Source organism: Chiloscyllium plagiosum, chromosome 3 (genome assembly GCF_004010195.1).
Source record: "Chiloscyllium plagiosum isolate BGI_BamShark_2017 chromosome 3, ASM401019v2, whole genome shotgun sequence".
Taxonomy (NCBI): domain Eukaryota; kingdom Metazoa; phylum Chordata; class Chondrichthyes; order Orectolobiformes; family Hemiscylliidae; genus Chiloscyllium; species Chiloscyllium plagiosum.
This window is the reverse complement of record NC_057712.1, coordinates 118,192,995-118,216,259: the sequence shown is the minus strand read 5'-3', so window position 1 is coordinate 118,216,259 and position 23,265 is coordinate 118,192,995. Positions and strand designations below refer to the sequence as shown.

The 23,265-nt window shown below is 41.8% G+C and overlaps 1 protein-coding gene across 1 annotated transcript in view; it reads right to left on the bottom strand.

Moving 5' to 3' along the window:
* anapc1 (anaphase promoting complex subunit 1) overlaps positions 1-23,265 on the bottom strand; it is a 202,231-nt gene that overhangs the window by 56,042 nt on the left and 122,924 nt on the right. The window contains exons 33-34 of the mRNA XM_043675393.1: positions 22,197-22,271; positions 10,990-11,066 (exon numbers count right to left, since the gene is read on the bottom strand). Coding sequence (XP_043531328.1) covers positions 10,990-11,066; positions 22,197-22,271 — 152 coding nt within the window. The remainder of the gene's footprint in view (positions 1-10,989; positions 11,067-22,196; positions 22,272-23,265) is intronic.

Genomic DNA, 23,265 nt, shown 5'->3' with positions numbered 1-23,265 from the left:
ACAACCTTTCCAGAGCATGGTAATGCTTAGTGGCACAGCTTGAAGTAGTAAACTTTTTCCAAATAAATACAAATGTTCCTTCAGTCTGTGAAGCAGGGCGTCACCAACAGTGGTTTGTCAAAGCCGGGATTCTGGCATATCAGCTTTGGGTCTGACATGCTACTCTGATAGAGTGTTAACAGCTGCGAGATCCCTTTAAATCCTTGCGTTTTTTTTAAATGGTGGGCTTGGCTTAATGGTCTGAATTTTGAGGCAGACTCCTGCTCCCAAAATGTTGGTGCTTTTTATCAAAAGCTCCTGCTGCTCAAACAGCCATGCCAGCCTGTACTGCTCTCTTAACTCTCTCTGCCTGCTTCCCCCATTACTGACATTCTCTCTAATCTGCAATGGCCTGGCAGTATTGTCACAAAACTAGCAATGGAGAGAATCAGGTAATGTTCTGGACCAGAGTTCGAATCTCACCTATAACACATGGTGGAATTTGAATCTCATAAAAATAATCTGGAATTGAGAGTCTAATGATGACTATGCAACCACTGCCAATTGTCGCAAAACCCCATCTGGTCCACCAAAGTCCTTGAGGGAAGGAAACTGCCATCCTTACATAGACTGGCCTACAAGTGACTCTAGACCCACAGCAATGTGACTGACTCTTAACTGCCCTCTGAAAAGGCCTAGCAATCCCCTTGGTTGTGTCAACTGCTAGAAAGGAACAGCTAAAATGGACCATTATAAGGCACGGGAAATGACAATAACAAAAATAGTTACATCAACTCTGCAAAGTCCTTTTCGCTAATTTTTGGGGCTCATGCCAAAATTGGGAGACTTGCCTCAGACTAGTCAAGCAACAGCCCGACACAGTCAAACCTGCCTTCCTTCAGCACTTTTGGGTGTACCTCCTGCACATGAACTGCAGCAGTTTGAGAACGCAATTCACCACCACCTTCTTACAGGCAAGTAGGGATGGGTAATAAATGTTGGCCAAGCGAGTGATCCCCACATCCCATGAATGAATGGAAGAAAATTTTGTTCTTTCACTTGATCTGAATGCGTCAATGAATTCATCACCTCAAAAAATAACTGTTACATGTACAAGACTCACAATAAACAACTTGCACTACAAACAAGCTTAAGCCAACTTTTATAGTGCGCCATCAAGAGCATTCTGTCTGGATGTATCACTACCTGGTACGGCAACTGTACCATCCAAGATTGGAGACGGTTACAGAGAGTGGTGAACTCGGCCCGGGCAATCACAAAGGCCAACCTCCCATCTACAGAATCCATCTACCAGGTCCGCTGTCAAGGAAAGGCTGCCAGCATTCTCAAAGATCCATCCCACCCTGGCAATGTTTTTCTACAACCTCTACCACTGGGGAGAAGGTACAGAACCCTGAACTCATGCACCAGCTGGTGTCGCAACAGTTTCTATCCTACTGCTGATAGAATACTAAATGGACTCACAAACTCTTAACATTTGCCTGTACCTGTGTTTTGTTTTTGCCGCTGTTTACCTATTATTTACTTAACTCTGTGATCAGCTTGTATTGCTCACAAGACAAAGCTTTTCACTGTGGCTTGGTACACATGACAATAAATTCAATTCAATTCAGTTGTATAATTTAGTATGTTGATAAATTTCTCACAGTTTGCAATCTCTGAAGCTGAGTTTGTTTTTGCTCATGGTTTCAACATTAGTGTGTCCTCATCCTACATTAACTGAGTAGATAATTTTGGGAGTTTGAATTGCTTCATTATCTCACCATAAATCAACATCCAACAAGGATATGGAGATCCCAAAAATGCACCCCGCAGACCTGGCACATAGATATTGTGGAACAAGCACCAGCTTTATAAGCTTTCAAAGAAATGGCTGATAGAAATGTGTAAAGTAAAGGTAAACCTAATAAAGAGATTGGAGAGGTACTCAACAAATGTGATTACAATCAACAAAGTGCTCAGTGCCAGTTCCAGGTTCATATCTATGGGATGACCACACAGTACACGATCACACAACCACACGCAGCAGTAAGGTGTTTGTTGGGACTTGGTTAAAGGTGGTAAGCTGCCTGGTGATGCACATGTTCGGATTGGGCTTCATGGTACACAGTCTCCACCCATGTATGGGGTGCCAGGATACCTAAAAGCGATCTCCCTTTACATCCTATTTCATAATCGACTGGCTCTGCACAACACAAATTGGCCAAAATGCTGAGAGAGCTGCTGCAATCAATTCTAAATGAGTTTTCTACATACACGGTGAAGGATACTTGTACACTACATGTTGAGAACAACACTGTGTCCATGTGATCACTAACAGTGCTAACTTACTCAGCAGTGTACCACTCAAGAAAGCCACTAACATTTTCATGATATCACTAGACCCTGACAATCTAGATGCCACTAGTGCCTAAATCTGTTTTCATTGAATTCATGGAAAAAGCAGTTCTCACAGTTCAGATTCAATGACACCATGTACACCCAAATAAATGGCATTGCCACATGATGCCCTTTAGGTCCAGCACTTGCTAATATTTTTTCAGGTTACCATGAGAAAGGAGCGTTTGATGGAGAACGCTAGCCTTCTACACGTTTTGGTTACTTCCAACACCTAGGTTATGAGTTTGCAGTATTTGAATCTGCACCTCCATAAACAATTTCTGAACATAGCATAAACTCAATCCTGTGCTCACATACACCCCTGAAATGGCACAATCAAATTAGCTCACTTTTCTTGATGAGGCTCTCAACAATGCTCTACCAAAAGCCTATCAAAATGTAAATATTGGAATTTCTCCAGTTTCACATGCTACTAGCTCTATCTTATTGGTAAATAGGTTGGCTGCTCACTGTGTAAGTTTGACGCTGAGATTGGGCAAATCAAAACCCTCCTGTCTGATAATGGGTACACCAATCAAATCATCAATCACTATATGTCGTACAAATTTATATAAGGCCCCATGATCACCACTTCTGATCCTGAATGGTGCCTGATCTACCTGATTACCCAAGAAAGAGAAGATGTCTCAAAAAATCTGAATAATTGAAGCTAGTGTCTCAAGCTGCTATTTTGCAGTAAACACACAAATGGATTTCTCCGCTAATAGGACACTGCAGGAAAGCCCAGAAAGATATTTTGTCTTCTACGCGAATGATGTTATAAATGGGTTTCAGTGCCAACATGATGCCAGGGAAGCATTCACACTATTTATTCATGACCTAGGTAATGGTACAGAAACTCATATATCCAAATCTGTTGATAACACAAAGTTAGGTGGCATTCCAACCAGAGTAGATGACAGCATAACACTATAAAGGGATACTAATAGATTAAATGAATGGACAAAATTGTGGCAGACGGATTTCAATGTAAACAAGTATGAGGTTAGCCATTTTGGACCAGGAAAAGGTTGATCAGAGTACTTCCTAGATGGGATGAAGTTAAATACAGTGAGTGTCCAAACAGACTTAACAGTTCAGGTGCATAGATCCTTAAAATTCCATAATTGGGTACTGAAAATAATCAAGAATATAATGGATGCTGGCCTTTATTTCAAAAGAACTGGACTATAAGGATGTAGAAGTTATGGTTAGCCTTGGAGTACTATGAGCATATCTAGGCACCATACCCTCGGAGAGATTTATTGGCCTTGTAGGGAGCACAACTTCAGTTTACAAGAATGCTACCTAGACTTCAGGGGTCAAGATACGAGGGGAGATTATACAAATTGTATCTGTTTTCTCTACAATTTAGAAAGTTATGGGGTGATCTGATCCAAGTCTTCACGATATTAATCGGAAAAGACAGGGTAGAAAAAGATAAACTACCTTAACTGGCTGAGGATTTTAGAACGAGGGCACACAGTCTGAGAATTAGGTATCAGACCATCAGAAGAGATGTTAGAAAGCACTTCTAAACACAAAGGTTGGTATATGTTTGAGGCACTCTTCCATAAAGGGAAATGGATGCTGGATCAGTTGTTAATTTTAAATCTGAGATTTATTTTGGAAAGCAAAGGTATGAAGAGATACGGACCAACGGCAGGTATATGGAGTTAGATTGGCATTGATTTCACCGAATGGTGATACACTATTGAGGGGCTGAATGGCCTATTCCTGTTCCTAGGTAGGGCTTTCTTATCACCTGGTGGACCATATCAAGCAACACATCCCTTTGACCATTTATAGTGGGCAGTGTGCTCAACCAACCTATGCCTGCAAACCCCAGAACACCAATATCTAACGTGAGTTGTTGACATAAATATGAGGATTGGGAAGTTTACAGGGATACAGTAAAAGAGGACCAAAAAACTAATAGGGAAGAACAGAGTGCAAATGCAATCTAACAAAATACATAAAAAAGCAGACCTGAAAAGATCTTACAGGCACATTAAAAACTGACTATGTCATCTGTGAGTCCATTAAAAGCACAGTGAAAGAATTTACAATGGGGAATAGAGAAAAAGCAGATAAATCTCGTAGAATTAGAGATCCACGTAACGAGGAAGAATAAGGAGTTGAAAGAAATTAGTATAAGTAAGAAGATTGCACTGGAGAAATTGATGGGCTGAAAGTTATGTCCCAAAGGCCTGATAGCATTGAAAGAGTTGGAAATAACGCCAATTGATGCAACAGTAAGCATTTTCCAAAATCCCATAGATTCGGGATTGATTCCTGCAAATTGGAAGTTTACAAATGTCATCCCATAATTTAAAAAAAGATCAAAAGAAGAAACAACAAACGACAGACCTACCAGCCTTCCATCAGTAGCAGCAAAAATGCTACTATCGTAAGGACAGAATAAATGGATAATTGGATTAAAAAAGTCCGATAAGACATTTCATGGATTTGTAAATACAAAAACATACTTGTTGGAGTTTTTTGAGAATGTTACTTACAAAGTAGAAAAAGGACAGTTGATGGATATGGCACATTTAAATTTTCAGAAGACTTTAGATAAGATCCCTCCCACGTGAGGTTGGTTAGCAAAATTAGAGTGTGTGGTACAGGAGGTGATGTGCAATCATGGATTAAGGACTGACTAATAGAGCGAAAACACAAGTAGGAATAGACAGGTCATTCTCAAATTCTCACTGAGAGTAATAGGTTCCATCAAAATGAATACTTGGCTCAAGTTATTCTCAACATTATCTCAATGATTTGGATGTGAAGACCAAATATAATACTTTCAATTTCTCAGATGATAAAAAACTAAGCAGAAAGATGTTGTGACCAAGCTGCAAAATGTTTTCCGAAAGATTTAGACAGGCTCGGTAATCAGGCAAGAACATGACAGATTAAACATTATATAAAAAGGTGAGGTTATCCATTTTGGTGGGAAGAACACATTTACAGAGTATTTCTTCAACAGTAAAGTGGAGTGCCTCAGGGGTCCGTGCTAGACCCAGTACTGTTTGTTACTTGTATCAATGATTTGGATGAGAATGTACAAGGCATGATTAGTAAGTTTGTAGTTGACACTAAAATAGGCGGTATTGTGGACAGTGAGGAAGATGATCCAAAATTGCAGGTGCTGGGATTTAGATGTTTCAGTAAAAATAGAGAAGACAGTAAAGGCTGGGGGGGGGGGGGGGAGATGCATTGTAAGTCAAGGACAGTATTACGGTGGCAAAAAGGGCATTTGTGGACTTGTCTACTGAGGCAGTATGGGCTGAGGTTAAAAACAAGAAAGGAGAGGTCACCTGTTGGGAATTCTCTATAGGCATCCGAATAGTTCCAGATGTAGAGGAAAAGATAGCAAAGATAATTCTGGAAAACAATGAGAGTAACAGAGTAGTTGTTATGGGGGACTTTAACTTTCCAAATATTAATTGGAAATACGATAGTTCAAGTACTTGAGATGATTCAGTTTTTGTCTAATGTGTGCAGGAGGGCTTCCTAACATAGTACACAGCCAAGCCAACAAGTGGCGGGGCCACATTGGATTTGGTACTGGGTAATGAACCTGGCAAGGTGTTAGATTTGGAGGTAGGTGAGCACTTTGGTGATAGTGACCGCAATTTGGTTATGTTTATTTTAGCGATGGAAAGGGAGAGGTATATTCCGCAGGGCAAGGATTAATACTGGGGGAAAGGCAATTATGATGCGGGTAGGTAAGATTTAGGATGCATAGGATGGGAAAGGAAACTGCAGGGGGTGGACACAATTGACATGTGAAGTTTATTCAAGGAACAACTACTGCGTGTCCTTGATAGTATGTACCTGTCAGGCAGGGAGGAAATGGTCGAGCAAGGGAGCAAGGGAGTTTACTAAAGAAGATGAATCTCTTGTCAAGAGGAAGAAGAAGGCTTATGCTAGGATGAGACGTAAAGGTACAGTTAGGATGCTTGAGAGTTACAAGTTAGCCAGGGAAGACCTAACGGAAGAGCTAAGAACAGCTAAGATGGAACATGAGAAGTCGTTGGCAGGTCGGATCAAGGAAAACCCTAAAGTTTTCTACAGGTATATCAGGAATATAAGAATGACTAGAGTAAGATTAGGGCCAATCAAGGATAGTAGTGGGAAGTTGTGTGTGGAGTCCGAGGAGATAGGGGAAGCGCTTAATGAATATTTCTTGTCAGTATTCGCACTGGAAAAAGACAATGCTGTCGAGAATACTGAGATACAGGCTACTAGACTAGACTGGATTGAGGTTCACAAGGAGATAGTGTTAGCAATTCTAGCAAGTGTGAAAATAGATAAGGCCCCTGGGCTGATGGGATTGATCCTAGGATTCTCTGGGAAGCCATGGAGGAGATTGCCGAGCCTTTGGCTTTGATCTTTATGTCGCCATTGTCTACAGGAATAGTGTCAGAAGACTGGAGGATAGCAACTGCTGACCTCTTGTTCAAGAAGGGGAGTAGAGACAACCCTGGTAATTATAGACCAGGGAGCTTTACGTTTGTTGTGGGTAAAGTGTTGGAAAAGGTTATAAGAGGTAGGATTTATAATCATCTAGAGAGGAGTAAGTTGATTAGGGATAGTCAACGCGGTTTTGTGAAGGGTAGGTCGTGCCTCACAAACCTTATTGAGTCCTTTGAGATGGACAAAGCGTGGACAAAGCATTTGATGTGTGTAAGGATTTCAGTAAGGCGTTTGATAAGATTCCCCACAGTAGGCTCTTGCACAAAATACGGAGGAGGCATGAGATTGAGGGTGATTGAGCAGTTTGGATCAGAAATTGGTTAGCTGTAAGAAAACACAGGGTGGTGGTTGATGGAAAATTTTCATCTTGGAGTACAGTGGTGTGTGACAAGGATCTGTTTTGGGTCCACTGCTGTTTGTCATTTTTACAAATGACCTGGACAAGGGAGTGGAAGGATGGGTTAGTAAATTTGTGGATGACACTAAGGTCGGTGGAGTTGTGGATAGTGCTGAAGGATGCTGCAGGTTACAGAGGGACATAGGTAAGCAACAGAGCTGGGTTGAGAGGTGGCAAATGGAGTTTGATGCGGAAAAGTGTAAAGTGATTCACTTTGGAAGGAGCAACAGGAATACAGAGTATTGGGTTAATGGTAGGATTCTTGGTAGTGTAGTTGAGCAAAAAGATCTCTGTGTCCGTATACCTAGATCACTGAAAGTTGTCACCCAGCTTGGTAGTGTTGTTAAAAAGGTATACGGTGTGTTAGTTTTTATTGGTACAGGAACTGAGTTTCGGAGACATGAGGTCATGCTGCACCTGTACAAAAGTCTAGATTAGAGTGGTGCTGGAAAAGCACAGCAGTTCAGGCAGCATCCGAGGAGCAGCAAAATCGACGTTTCAGGCAAAAGCCCTTAATCAGGAATAAAGGCAGAGAGCCTGAAGGGTGGAGAGATAAGTGAGAGGAGGGTGGGGGTGAAGATGAGGCGTTCTTCCTCCAGGCGTCGGGTGGTGAGGGAGCAGTGGTGAAGGAGACCCAGGACCTCGGCAGAATGGGAGGGGGAGTTGAAATGTTGGGCCACAGGGTGGTGTGGTTGATTGATGCGGGTGTCCCGGAGATGTTCCCTAAAGCGCTCTGCTAGGAGGCATTCAGTCTCTCCAATGTAGAGGAGACCGCATCGGGAGCAATGGATACAATAAATGATATTAGTGGATGTGCAGGTAAAACTTTGGATGTGGAAGGCTCCTTTAGGGCCTTGGATGGAGGTGAGGGAGGAGGTGTGGGCACAGGTTTTGCAATTCCTGCGGTGGCAGGGGAGGGTGCCAGGATGGGAGGGTGGGTTGTAGGGGGGCATGGACCTGACCAGGTAGTCACCCACCCCCACTCTCCTCCCACTTATCTCTCCACCCTTCAGGCTCTCTGCCTGTATTCCTGATGAAGGGCTTTTGCCCAAAACGCCGATTTTACTGCTCCTCAGATGCTGCCTGAACTGCTGTGCTTTTTCAGCACCACTCTAATCTAGACTCTGGTTTCCAGCATCTGCAGTCATTGTTTTTACCTTACTGCAGCTGTACAAAAGTCTGGTGTGACCACACCTGGAGTATTGCATACAGTTCTGGTCACTGCATTATGGGAAGGATATGGAAGCTTTGGAAAGGGTGCAGAGGAGTTTTACTAGGATGTTTCCTGGTATGGAGGGAAGGTGTTATGAGGAAAGGCTGAGGGACTTGAAACTGTTTTCATTAGAAAGAAGGAGGTTGAGCGGTGACTTAATTGAGACATACAAGATAATCAGAGGGTTAGATAGGGTGGTCAGTGAGAGCCTTTTTCCACAGATGGCGATGGCTAGCACGAGGGGACATAGCTTTAAATTGAGGGGTGATAGATATAGAACAGATGTCAGAAGTAGTTTCTTTACTCAGAGAGTAGTAGGGACATGGAACACCCTGCCTGCAACATTAGTAGACTCGCCAACTTTAAGGGCATTTAAATGATCATTGGATAACCATATGGATGAAAATGGAATTGTGTAGTATAGATAAACTTCAGACTAGTTCCACAGGTTGGCAGCAGGACCTTGATCAGCTGGTGAGAGGTCAGACAAACGACAAATGGAGTTTAACGTAGATAAGTGTGAGGTTCTGCAGTTAGGAAAGTCAAATCAAGGTAGGAATTTCATGGTGAATGGTAGGGACAGAGGAATCTTGGAGTTCAGGTTCAGAGTCACAGGTAGGCAGGGCAGTGAAGGAGGATTTTGGCACACTGGCCTTCATCAGTCAGGACACTTGAGTATAGAAGTTGGGAAGTTGTGTTGCAGTTATACATGATGTTGGTGAGGCTGCACTTGGAGTATTGTGTTCAGTTTTGGTCACCTTGCTACAAAGGATGTTATGAAACTGGAAAAAGTGCAGAAGAAATGTACCAGCATGTTGCCTGGACTTAATGGTCAGAGTTATGGGTTGGACAAGCTAGGACTTGTTAATGTTAGAGCATAGGAGACTGAGGAGGGACTTTACAGAGGTGAATAAGATCATGAAAGGTGTGGATAGGTTGGGCAATTGAGGATTACAGGGCATCAGTTTAAGGCTAAAGGGGAAAGAATAAAAGGGAACCTGACGGGCAACCTTTTTATACAAAGGGTGGTACGCATATGGAATGAGGCATCCGCGGAACTTGTTGAGGCAGGTACATTAACAACATTTAAAAGGCATTTGGACAAATACATGAAGAAGAAAGGTTGAGAAGAATATGGGCCAAGTACAAGGAAATGGTGTTAGCGTAGGTGGACATTTTTGTAGACCAGTTTAGGCCCAAAGGCCTGTCTCCGTGCTGTAGGACTCTACGACTCGGAGTAAAAGGCTGAAAAATGTTAATATGTATAGGAATTTGGCTGTTCCTTGCCAAGAAATCACTGAAGGCTAACGTGCAGGTGCAGCAAGCTGCTAAGGCAGTTAATGGAATGTTCGTGTTTATCACAAGAGGATTGGAATACAGGAATAGTCAAGTCTCACTTCAATTGTTTCAGAGTTCAGTTAGACTGCACCGTGTACTAAGTGCAGTTTTGGTCTCCTTACCTCAGAAAAGAAACTATTGCCATAAATGGAAAGTGACAAAGGTTCACCAGACTTCTTCCTGGGATGGGCAGGGAGTAGGGGTTGGATAACTGTCCTGTGATCAATAATTGGGCAAACTGGGTCCTGTATTCTCTCAACAATGAGAAGTGACCTCATTGAAGCCTATAAAACAGTGGCAGAGTAAATGTAAGCAGGGTGGTTCTCCTGGTTTGGGAATTCTAGAACCAGGAGGCATATGTTAAAAATAAGGACAAAGCCATTTAGGATGCAGATGAGATTTTGTTTTCACTTGGCAGGTTCTGAATTTTTGGAATTATCTACCCCAGACAGCTGTGAAAGATCAATTTCAGTATTCAATCAGCCATGATCCTGTTAAATGGGGAAGCGAACTTGAAAGGCTGAATGGCCTACTCCTTGCTGGTATTCCTGATGAAGGGCTTTTGCCTGAAACGTCGATTTCCCTGCTCCTCGGATGCTGCCTGAACTGCTGTGCTCTTCCAGCACCACTAATCCAGAATACGCCTTGCTTCAGTGTGACTCCAGAAGTATATTAATCATACTTAAATTTCATTAGCTTGTGTCCCCAGTGGATTAGCCTGGCCCAATGGATTATTGCTTAGGTTACATTACCACTATCTATCAGTATTTTAATGATGTCGGGCAAAGGACAAATATAAGCTGAATCACAGAAGATTGTGCTGCTCCTGCTCTTTCTCGAAACAAGTGTAGTCTACAGGATCCTGACAGAGTTAACAGAGCCTTGGTCTAACATGTCATTAGAAAGTCAACAGCCCCAACAGTGCAGCACTCCTTCTCTCGGAACACTGCAGTGCCAAAGGGTGGTACCCATATGGAATGAGCTGCCATGGAAATTGTTGAGGCAGGTATATTAATAACAATTAAAGGCATTTGGACAAATACAGGGATAGGATATACCTGAGTATCTTGAATCCAAAATAAAACGCTCTGACTCAGATGTGAAACTTCAACCATGACCAACATCGACATTTGAAATTTTATTTTAAATAAGTTGAAAAGCCTAAATTTAACCTTACCGCATGGTTTGTAAGTCAACATCATCAGCTACTTGCCCATCCATGCTGTTTAATGATGCATTGTTCTGTCGAACAATCTATAAAAAAACAAGTGCCAAGTATTATATTGAGGACAAGGATGCAACACTCTCCCCAACACAGCTAAAACTTCTTCACAATGGAAATATTATACTCCACAATTAAATGTCTTTGCACTGGAATCCAAAATTCCTGCTGCATTCAGGTGTGTAACCCAGAAGGCCATAAACACTCCTGTTTGTTCAAGTATTATATTTGTAAACCAAAACGCACCAATTCTGACACCAACAACAATCAAGAAGCTCCACATAATGCAGGAAATGCCAAAGTGGGCTACTTTGTCCTGGATGGTGTCAAATATCTTGAGTGCTATTGCAGTGACATTCATTCAGACAAGTGGAAAGTATACTGTCACAGCCTTGCTTTGTGTAGGGTGAACAGTACTTGAGGAGCAAAAAGATGAATTACTATGTCTGTAGAATTTCAAATCTCAGACCAACTCTTATAACTACAGTATTTAGATGGTTGATCCAGTTAAATTTCTGGTTGATGACTAGAAATTCAACAATAAAATGCCAACAAATGTCAAGGAGAAATGGGTAGATTCTCCCTTGTTGGAGATGATCACTTATTTGGTGGATAATGAAATACTCAACAAGTGGAAGTAGTCTAATGAACATCCCAATCCTAGCCCTCAGTGCAAAAGCCTGGGTCAAAGCATTTGCAACCATCTTGAGTCAGGAGTGATGAGAACAGATTCCCAGCATCAAAGAGACCAAACATCAGCAAATTAGATTCACTCTATTGTAACTTGAGAAATGTCTAAGAGGGTTGGATCCACTAAAGAAAATAGTCCCTGACAATATCCTAGCTTTAGTGTGAAAGATCTGTACACCAGAACAGCTCTCCAAACCAATTCTGTTTCAGTAGAGCTACAACACTTGCAACTGTCTGGCAAGGTGGAAAATTGTCAGGATATCTCATTCATATCCTGCAGGACAAATCCAATCCCGTAATTTATCACCCCATCAGTTTTGTCTCAATCATCAGCAAAGTGATGGAAGGTATGCAGTTAAGAAATAACAAGGGGAAGACATCGAAGGTGGGAGCAGTCTATAGGCACCTTAGCAGTAGCTATACTGTTGTGTGTAGAACGACAGCATGTAAAGACGGCAATTTTTAATCATGGGTCATTTCATTCTTCATGTCGATTGGTAAAAACAAATTGGCAAAGTTGGCAACAAGGGAAAATTCTTAGAGTCTATTTAGAATTGATTCCGAGAACAACATGTTGTGGATTCAACCAGGAATCAAGCTACTTTGAATCTGGTCATGAGGCAGAATAAATAAAGTAAGGCATCCCAGAGTAAGACATCACCAAGGCAACATTGAGCATTCATTTTGAGATTGAGAAGACTGGATTGACAACAACTGTGTTAAATTTAAACAAGGATAATTACAAAGGAATGGAGGGAGGGCTGGCTGGAATGGGCTGGGGGAGAAGTTACATTGTAAAGTTAGTTGAGGAACAATGACAGATGTTTAAGAAAACAGTTATGGCGTACAGCAAAGATCGATTCCAGTGAGACAGAAGGATCTGAGGAAGGGGGTCATGGTTAACCAGGGTAGTTAAGGATATCATCAAATTTAAAAATAAAAAACATACAATGTGGTAAAGATCAGTGGCAAGCCAGACGATTGTGAAAGTTTAAAAAAAAACCACAAAAAAAACCAAAAGAATAATAAAGAGGGAGAAAATAATCTTTGAGGATAGCAAGTCATTCCATACAGACAGTAAGAGCTTTTCCAAATAAAAGGCAGCAAGAGGCCAAAGTGAACATAAGTACCTTACCAGTGAGAGATTAGGAAATAATAATGGGAAACAAGGAAATGCGGAGGATGATGCTTTTTTAAATTCATTCATGGAATTTGTGCATTAATAATTAAATAAGCATTTATTGTCCATTCTGATTGTTCTGGAGAAGGTGGGTATGAGCTTTCTTCTTGGACTGGTGGCAATCCTTGGTATTCAGGAATACCTGGAGTGCTGTTCGGAAGGGAACTTCAGGAATTTGACCCAGCAACAGTGAAGCAATGGTAATATTATTCCAAGGAAGGGTACAGTGCGTTTACGATAGGAACATGCCTGTGATGACATTTCCATGTAGCTGCTGCCCTTGTTGCAGGGTTAACAGGTGGTGTCAAAGAAGATTTGATACTTTCACATTGCTGCCATTGCATGTTGGTGAAGGGAGTGAGGATTGAACTGGCTGAATGGATTGTCAATCAAGAGGGCTGCTTTATCTTGGATGGTATCAAGTTTGTTGTGTCATTGGAGCTTAGGTGGAGAGCAGTCCATCACATTTCTGACTTCTGCCTTGTAGCTCGTGGACAGGCATTAGAAATCAGGAGGTAAAGGTAGGTGCCACAGCATTTCTATTTCTGCAGGCACAGTACAGACATGGTCAATGCTGACCCCAAGATGCTGATAGTGGGGCATTCAGCGAAGGTACGCCATTGAACATCAAGGGCCGTCAAGTCAGGCACTCTCTTATCTGAGATGCTCATTGCCTGCCACGTCTGAGTCCCTTTCCCTGTAGTCATATCCTTTAGCTCCTGACCACTGACAAAATCACAAGACTCTTTCCAAAGTACGGAGTTGCATTGGTCTTCAGTAAATTGTCAAGGTGACCTTTCTCCTCCCTAATGTGCATCAGTATCAATGGCTCAGCCTCCAGCTCCCTGACCTGGAGCCAAAATGATTGCAACCATAATTTCAGATGTGTTTGTCTTAGATCAAGCTGGAGTTCGGCAACTCCTACATTACACAATCACAGAACAGCAGTTGCCCTGCCAACTTTATTGTGTGTTATATAATTAATAATTCTTTCTTAGACAGCACCTTCAAAACTCCACTATCATCAACAAGGACAAGACCAGTAGGTACACGTGACACACCACCAACTGTTGCTGGCCTCCAAGCTTCTCAGCATTGTAGCTTACAATCATATCACCATTCCTTCACTGTCACTCGGCAGTGACAGTGCCGAGTCACTGATCCTACAAGATCCTACAATTCCTTCCCAAACAGCACTGTGTGTGTTTGCCTATACTGAATGAACTGCAGTGGTTCAAGCACCTTATCTCTGCCTTCTCATGAACATTAAGGATGAGGAATAAATGCAGGCCTTGACAGCAAGACAGGCACCCAATGAATTAATTAAAAAGAACAAACACCAAGGACAAAGCAGCATTTGTCCCCACTGTAATCTTCTGCATCAAAGGCTGAAGGAATCAAAGCCTGAGGTTCCTGCTAGTTAGAATGTAATGTTCCGATTGACTAATCCAGATTCAATGTTAACTGTGTAAGAAACCATAATTTGCATCATACTGATTGTCTCGCAAGGTAACAACAAGGTCAGTTAAAGCAAAAATTTCACTGAAACAAACACATTTTGCATTTGTAATAATGAATGCAGGAAACAGGACATGAGGGTGCAATAAAGAGTGGAAGAGAACAACAGAGATAGGTAAAGGCAATGGGAGAGTCAGAGGAAAACAGAGGCAGGAAATAGGTGAGGGATGGATAGAGTGAAGACTTCAGAAAGAAGGGAATAAAAGGGGAATAAGGTAGAAGAGACAGAGGAAGAAAATTAACACAAAAAATATGCGAGTGAAAAGGTTGAAGATAAAAAGAATGTGAATGGGTAAGAAATAGCAAAAGGTGGCAGAGACATTTTGAGGCACTTGTGAACTCACATGTAAGGCAGGTGCCATGACTTATTTGATGAGTTTGAGGGACATAGATTTGATGAATCTCTTAAGAGTGAGATCAATAAGTGCATAGTACGCTCCCACAAACAGCAACCTTGACAGTTACAAACTTTTAGAAATTACAATTAAAAAGCATTTTCATGCAACGACTTCAAAACTCTGAGGTCTAGAACTCGAGCATAGAAAAGTACAGCACAGAACAAGCCCTTTGGCCCACGATGCTGTGCCGAGATTGAATCCTAATGTAAAATATAGTAACTTAACCTATGCACCCCTCAACTCACTGCTATCCATGTGCATGTCCAGCAGTTGCTTAAACGTCCCCAATGACTTTGCTTTCACTACCACAGCTGGCAACGCATTCCATGCATTCACAATGCTCTGCGTAAAGAACCTACCTCCGATGTCTCCTTTATACCTTCCTCCTAAAATCTTCAAACTATGACTTCTCGTACCAGTCAATCCTGCCCTGGGGAAAAGTCTCTGACTATTGACTCCATCTATTCCTCTCATTACTTTGTACACCTCTGCCTAAACGAACTGTGAGGCTCACTCACTGGAGAAAAGCCACTTGCTTAGAGAGAGGTTGTGGAAGCTCTTCAGTTTCATGACCTTGACAGCTGTCCTTATTCATCAGACAAATTTACTTCTCAGGTTCTAAGCTTTGAAGTAGAATTTCCATTTCAGATATAATCTGATCAATTAAAACACGGAGAAGCCCTTGCTTCATTCTGCCTTTACACCCAAATGTGCGAGTGTTCTCCATCCTACTTGCCTGTGGGAAGACACAGTGTCTTAGAGGTCTACATGGCTTAAGGGAAGTCTGTCACTGCAGTGATAGCACCTGCTGAGTTTAAAACATTGTGCAAACCTTGTAAAATGCCTCATCATACTGAGAAGACAGGTCATTAATTACTTTGCCCAAAACTCAACTCTCCACCGACGCATATTCTTGCTTTTCCTTTTGACAATAAAGGTTGCTCACAATTAGTCACATTCCAGTGCACCTTAAAAGTGCTATGCAATGGAAGAGCATCATTGAGATTTCCACTCTACGTGGGTGGTCATTAAACAAATTAATAGTTCAACTGCAGAATAAATAAATGGGTGCACTGGAATCTTCCTCAGTCTAAGTGATATTGTACGAGAATCAATTTCCATTGCGCTGAAGTAAACAAAATGTGTCACTGGCTATTACATAAAAAGGCTTATCGATTCCAATATCTACTTCACTCCAAGTACTGTTTGATGTCTGTCTGAAGACTACATTAAACGAGTTTTCTTCTTTCAGTGATAGAACATCCGGGCAGTGGCGGAATATTTGCCATTTACACATTACATGCTTTTCCTTTCAATGAGTAAATCAGGTAGCTTCTCCATTTCAGCCCACACCCCACCACAGTCACGAATTATGTTCTGCCCTGATGAGTTAATAACTGCCCTGTCAAATGGAAAACCCCCTCAATATGCCTGCTCGGTTTTAGAGGTGACAAACAATTGACTCCATGCTTGGTTCACTGCGATGCTGGAAGTGTCCGCCCCTCATGGTGTTGCTGCATTATCCATCACATAACATTCAGTCAAAGCTGACTGCTTTCCTCTCAACTGCTAACTCTCCCCAAACAGTAACGCAATGAAGTGGTTTTAACTTCTTCCATCGAGTTTCTCCACCAGGTAGGTTTTACGATCATATTCATGCTCCATAACGTTTTTCCCTTGTTGCACTGGTGCAAGGACAGTAACATTATTATTGTTGGCTGAGTAATGAGCATATCCAGATTGAAGTAACTCACTCCCGGACCCTGGAGTTGGTGAGTTGGTGTCCTGCCAAGAGAGGCCAATCCATCACCGACATAGTGAAGGCTTTTTTAAAATTCACGTGTGGGATGTGGGTGTCACCGTCTGGCCAGTATTTATTGCACATCCCTATTTGCCCTTGAGAACTTAGTAGTAAGCTGCCTACTTGAACTGCTGTGGTCTACTTGCTGAGAGTTGATCTTCAATGCCATTAGGGATAGAATTCCAGGATCTTTACCCAGTGACAATGAAGGAACGGCGATATATTTCCAAGTCAGGATTGTGAGAGGCTTGGAGGGAAACTTGAAAGTAGTAGCGCTCCCATGTATCTGTTGTCCTTGTTCTTCTAGAAAGAAGTGGTCCTAGGTTTGGAAACTGCTGTCTGAGGTTCTTTGGTGAATTTCTGCAAAGCATCTTGTAGATAACACACCGCTGTTACTGAGTGGCAGAGGAGGAGGGAGCAGATGCTTGTGGATATAGTGACGAGGAGAAAGCGAGGATTGCAGATGCTGGAGTTCAGAGTTAAAAAGTGTGGCGCTGGAAAAGCACAGCTGGTCAGACAGCATCCGAGGAGCAGGAGAGTTGACGTTTCAGGTATAAGCCCTTCAACAGGAATGTGGCCACATTCCTGAAGAGCTTATGCCCATAATGTTGACTCTCCTGCTTCTCGGATACTGTCTCACCTGCTGTCTTTTCCAGTGCCACACATTTTGATTCATGGATGTCGTGCCAATCAAGTGGGCTGCTTTGATAGTATCAACTTCTTATGTGTTGTTGGAGCTGTACTCATCCAGGCAAGTGGGGAGTGTATTCCATCACACTCTTGACTTGTACTTTGTCGATGGTGGATAGGCTTTGGAGAGTCAGGAGGTGAGTTACCCACCACAGCATTCCCAGTCTCTGACTTGCTCTTATAGCCACAATTTAGGAAACTGTTCAGGCTTATCTCCTGGCTAGTGTGCATTGTCTTGGTGTCACTACTGTAGAGAAGAGGAGGTAGGTGTGATTGACTCTCAATTTGGTGTGCTCAGTTAAATTGCTATTGCTTTTTATTGAGTTTGGACATGACATAGCAGCAACACCAAGTGACAGTTTGCTGGTAATTGTGGAGCCCAGTTATGTGAAGGGATTTACAATCTATAGTGTCCCATTATTGATGCTGATACATAGCACTATGGAAATGTGCTAGACCATGGCATTCCTAATGCTGTCTCCTCCTCGGGATGAGAAAATCTACTAGCCATGGCACTGAGCATTTGATATGGAATGCACGCGCAGCCAACACCAGAAAGGGACTGTGACAGTGACTCTAACTTAGTTTAGTCTGATCATACGTTCTACAGAGCCATGGAAAATAACCACTTGCATTTATAGAACATCTTTAGTCCCACCACATTTTACAGGCAAGGTATTCAAGGGGCCACACAAAGGCAGGTAATCAAAAGCTCACCTACAAAGAGGGTCTTAAGGAGTAACTTAAAGAGGACAAAGAGAGGGAGAGAGAGATAATTCCACAATTTACAACTTTGAAAAAGACACAGACAACATTGATGGAGCAGCAAGTAGCAATGACAATGGTGAAAAACTAGCACTGCAGATTCTTATCACAAAAACAAAGCACTTGTGATTGACGGACAGTGTTCTTGATCCCTGGGGATAATCTACAGATCTTCTAGTTTATTTTTAATGAAGTTAGAAAGACATATCAGCAGTTTTAGTGAGCTAAAGCACCATAAGGCTTCAAACTTCCTTATCTCTTTTCACCATCAACATATGAAAGCAAGGTGCAGTTTGCAATCAGCATATCAAGAGAATATTTTGGTTGTTTTTGGGGTCATCCAATTTAGAAGATCCTGTGGCAGCTCAACAGCTTTCTACCTTTGGAGAGAATAGCTGGATAACTTCTGAGCTAGGTGGTAATCTACTGAACACTGCATCCAGCATAACATACATTGTCATCAATAATAAACACATTTAGATGCAGACGTAGAGTCACTGGGGCACAGGTGGTGGTCAATTGGTCCATCTAGTCCATAATCAATGGAAGTATGGCTAATTCTTTAGAACACCAGAGGAAGCTGCAAAGCGTTCAGCGCTGTAAACAAAATGGATGCCACCCCAAAAAGAAGGGGCTTTAAGATAGAAATTCAAATAAAGGAGGAGGCAGAAAGTTTTATGTGTATAATGAAACAATCACAGCAAGTGGAACCTCTTTAGTACTGCTGCTAGTCATGGAGGGAATGTGAATGTGAGAGGGAATTAAAGCACGGTAGACTCAGCCAGAGTAATGAAGGTTTCAGATTCAGTTACAGCTTTGGAGGTGGTCACAGTGTGGGAGGAGTGGGATCGAACTCCAGAAAGTTGACATAATTTAATTTTGAGACTTGGCAGAGTTGGTAGTGAATGGTGGACAATGGGGACTGGGATGGTAGACAAGTGGCACCATGTGGTATAGGATAGATGGGCCAGATATCCGGTCAAAACCATAAAGGTGGCATTCACAAGGTGCAAAAAATCTACATTAGTCTCTTGGGACACCATTCACCAATGGAAGGATGTTAAACACTGATGCAACAATGTGACATATTTCTTTTGTCATATTTTCTGTGAATAACGAGGTCAAAGCCAGACATCTGAGTAATAAATAAACAACTTGCATTGAAAGGCTTATTTAAGGTTGTAAAAGATGGCAAGGCATTCCACAGAGGTTGGGAATAACTAGGGAGACACCAAAGGCAACTGAAGGTTGCAAATACTTGACTTTTATTTCAAAATATGATAAGCCATCGACGATAGTCACAACAAAATTTGAGATGTTTTGACTAATTTAGTGAAAAGGTAGTCAATGGAGCATACTGAACACAGGATTAATGTTCAGACAACCATAGTGAATGAGGAAGAATGCAACTGAGTCTCAATAACGAGATGACAAGAGAAACATTGTCTCAGCTCATCCCCAACTAATAGTGAGAACGTTTATTTTAACCGACAATAGATGAAACCGACTACTGCACACTGCAAAAGCACAGTCACAGTTTATGTCATTAAGGAAATCTTCAGTTTAGAAGGCAATATTAAAAAGTGTCATCTGTCATCACTTACTGGATGACTATTCAAACGTTTGCGTTTAATATTGTAAATTGAACCACAAGGTTGTTATGCTAACGAAGTTGATGACATACTTCAACTGTAATAAATCTATTTATGCATGCTACTGTATATTGCAAGTTGTAAGATTACAAAATGAAGCAATTGTTTGGCCAATAATGCAGGCTCCTTCCAGCAAATGCTGTAGAACCTGTGCTGCTCTCGATCCCTGGAGGTCGCAATATAAGTTAGATGCAGAACATAAGAACTACATCAGATGAAATAAATATTAATCAACTGACTGATTTGTTTTAAAGGTCATCAATGTGAATGTCAACTCAGTTTTCCTCTCCAGTTACTTCCTGATACATTGTGTGTCCCCAGGGTTACCCACTTTTAGCTCAGATTCCAGATTTCACATTTTGCACAAGTTTCAGGTTATTAACAAATTGCTTTTTTTCATGACCTTCGCTTAGATTTTGTGGTAAAAATAACTGAGACTAACATGCTCACAGTTCTTAAACATGAAAACGCCAGTAACTTTTGGCATACTCAGTAATTAGGAGCTTGCTGCCTTAGATGCCTTGTTCCTTTAGACTTCATAACATTGAATCTTTGTCAAAAGACTCACCTTTTAAACACACAGAACATGCAAAGTTTCTATATTTACTCACTCAACACATTAGAAAAAAACTAACAGTTTATTTTGGTGCAAGTGGACTTTTAATGGCATGATAAGTCTTGACCAAACTCCACTCTCTGAAAATTTACAAGTGCAAAGTTTCATTCTTACTGATATTAACTATTGTGGAAATTTAAAAGAAAAACGTATTGAATTTTTAAAAAAATGCTTCAACTTTTTCTTTTCACCTTCTACACTCCTCTATTTCCCTTTCTCTAGAAGTTGGATTTAATTAAATTTTCTAACCAACAATTCACAGTTCAGGCTGCTCCTTCAGAATTATTAAATCTATTTGGCTAATTACATGCACTGTTGCTTGTCCTGTTAACAAAGACTCCAGGGTCCCTGTCGAGGGAAACACACAAACTGATTTTTACTGACTGCCAGCATGAGGAAATAAGCTCACAGCAAACTTGCAGGAACGTTTTATGTGCAATGACAGTTGCTGCCATTCAATCTACAGTGACCACAAAATCTGGATCTATGTTTCTGCAATGCACTCATGCCTGTAATGTATCGGTTTCCTTGGTTCTCATGATTCGTTTCTGATTTCCCTGCACTGCAAATTCAGGAGGCGTCTGAGGCACCTGACTTGTAAAAACCTTGCTTCACTGAATTTGTCCTTGGATGATCGATGTAATTATTGCCAAATCTACTTTGTCTCTGAGTCTTGCTCCCTGCCTCATTCAACTTCCTAAGCCCCAGTGGGGACAGCAATCAAGACTTCCAGATTTTGCATTTCGCTACCTTTGCTAACTGGTTACTTGCCCCCACTAGGATCAACACAACGGTTATACGATAAGCGCCGCAGAACCGCAATCAGACATTGAACAGCCAGTAAACTCCCCAGGCAAACCCATTAATGTGTGTACAAACATGCCACCCAACTGCCCAAGGGCAGTCATTTCAAACCTCAGCAACACCCACTGAAAGCTGTGAGACAGTGGAAGAAAAGCTTTTCGTTGGAAGTACGTATTTGCAACATCACTGTTTGACGGTTGCCACAATGCAACACTGAACAGTGTAACTCCCTGGCTGGTGTAAAACCCAGTGCAAATAGGTTCTAACTTCCCACATTTCTAGGGCTTACAAACCTGCAGTCGCATCTGACACACCAGCATGCTCAAATGGAAAAGTAGTGGGTGCCATTTCACTAATATATTGAAACCATATAATGTCTTTTAAAGAAAAGTTATTTCCCATGTTAAGAAACAACCTGCTGAAAATGTGTTGCTGGAAAAGCGCAGCAGGTCAGGCAGCATCCAGGGAACAGGAGAATCGACGTTTCGGGCATAAGCCCTTCTTCTCCTGTTCCCTGGATGCTGCCTGACTTGCTGCGTTTTTCCAGCAACACATTTTCAGCTCTGATCTCCAGCATCTGCAGACCTCATTTTCTCCTCTAAGAAACAACCTGGACTGACAGCAGCTTGTGTTACTTCAGCAGACTGGCTAATATATTTCATCAAAGGTCAAAAGTAACCATAAACTCATTTTTCTCCTCATACCTTTGTTATTAGTCCAGATATTACTGACAAGAAAGGAAAGTAATGTGACTCAGTCCTGAGCTCTGAAGGTGCTTAGCAGGTGACAAAAGTGCAACACACCAATTTACCCTGCCCTCCACATCAGTGCTACATCCTTGCATTGGCTTCTCATATGGGGTCAGACATCCCAAAAAGGCTTTAATTTCCCATCGGCATTTCATAGCAATAGCTTCAGATTTGGTTTTGCAGCATCGTTTTTGAAGAAGCCTTTGCTGGCTGCACGTGATGAAAGAAGGAACTGAAGTCCTGAAAAAAGCGCAGAGTAAGGGAAAAAGGAAGACAGCTGAATGGGTAAAAGTACTTACAGGCGGTATGTTGCTATTAATCCATGTTGGGTTGGGTTTTATTTCATCCCACATAATCAATCCCCTTGCCAGAGTCTGAGGAAAGAATCAGAAACATAACACACATAAGTAAACAGAAGGACATTTCTGTGCAATGTACCGGTACCCAATACACTCGACACTAATTATTTGTTGGCAGAAGTAGCTTTGCACAAGTTTCTTTCCATCTCCTAAAGGCCTTGAAATGGACCCGCTTGACTAAAGTTTTGGTCACTTGTCTTAAGAGTTTCTATATGGAGTTTGGTCTGGCAACATGTGTACAATGCCTTCTGTCACTTCACCATGTTGACGTGGTAATGGATATGATTACACGGGCAACCTGGTAGACGTAGTAAGTATATAGACTTTAGTAATCGGCCATGCAGCATCTTATCAAAGCATGTCTTGAGAAGATTAAGGAGAAGGAATTAGGAAAGATAGCAAACTTTGTTAAAAATAAATAGGAAAGTAAAAAATAAGAGAAACTTTATTTCCTCCCCCCGCCAAAGTGGCTGAATCTAGATAGTGTCGTTTTACAGAGTTCACTTATGGGACACTTTTGCTCTCTACAGATCTCAGTTATTTGGATATAGGCCTAGAGGAAGTGGTGTGAAAATCTGCAGCTCATATCAAAATAGGAGGTGTGGTTAATTCTTTAGAACATCAAAGGAGGCTGCAAAAAAAACTGCTAAGATTGAGGGGATCAGGGAGACCTGGAGGTACATTATAGACAGCATCACTGTTGGATGAGTTTGGAGAAAAAAACTGGTTGCGTTCAGGTTCTTTCCTTCAGAGGCAGGTGAAATTAAAAGCAAGAGGTCAGTAAGAGTTCACTTAAAACCTAAAGATCCCAGCTTCCCAGGGCATGTAATAATTGACTTCTGGATTAGTGGTGCTGGAAGAGCACAGCAGTTCAGGCAGCATCCAAGGAGCAGCGAAATCGACGTTTCGGGCAAAAGCCCTTCATCAGGAATAAAGGCAGAGAGCCTGAAGCGTGGAGAGATAAGCTAGAGGAGGGGGGGGGTGGGGAGAAAGTAGCATAGAGTACAAT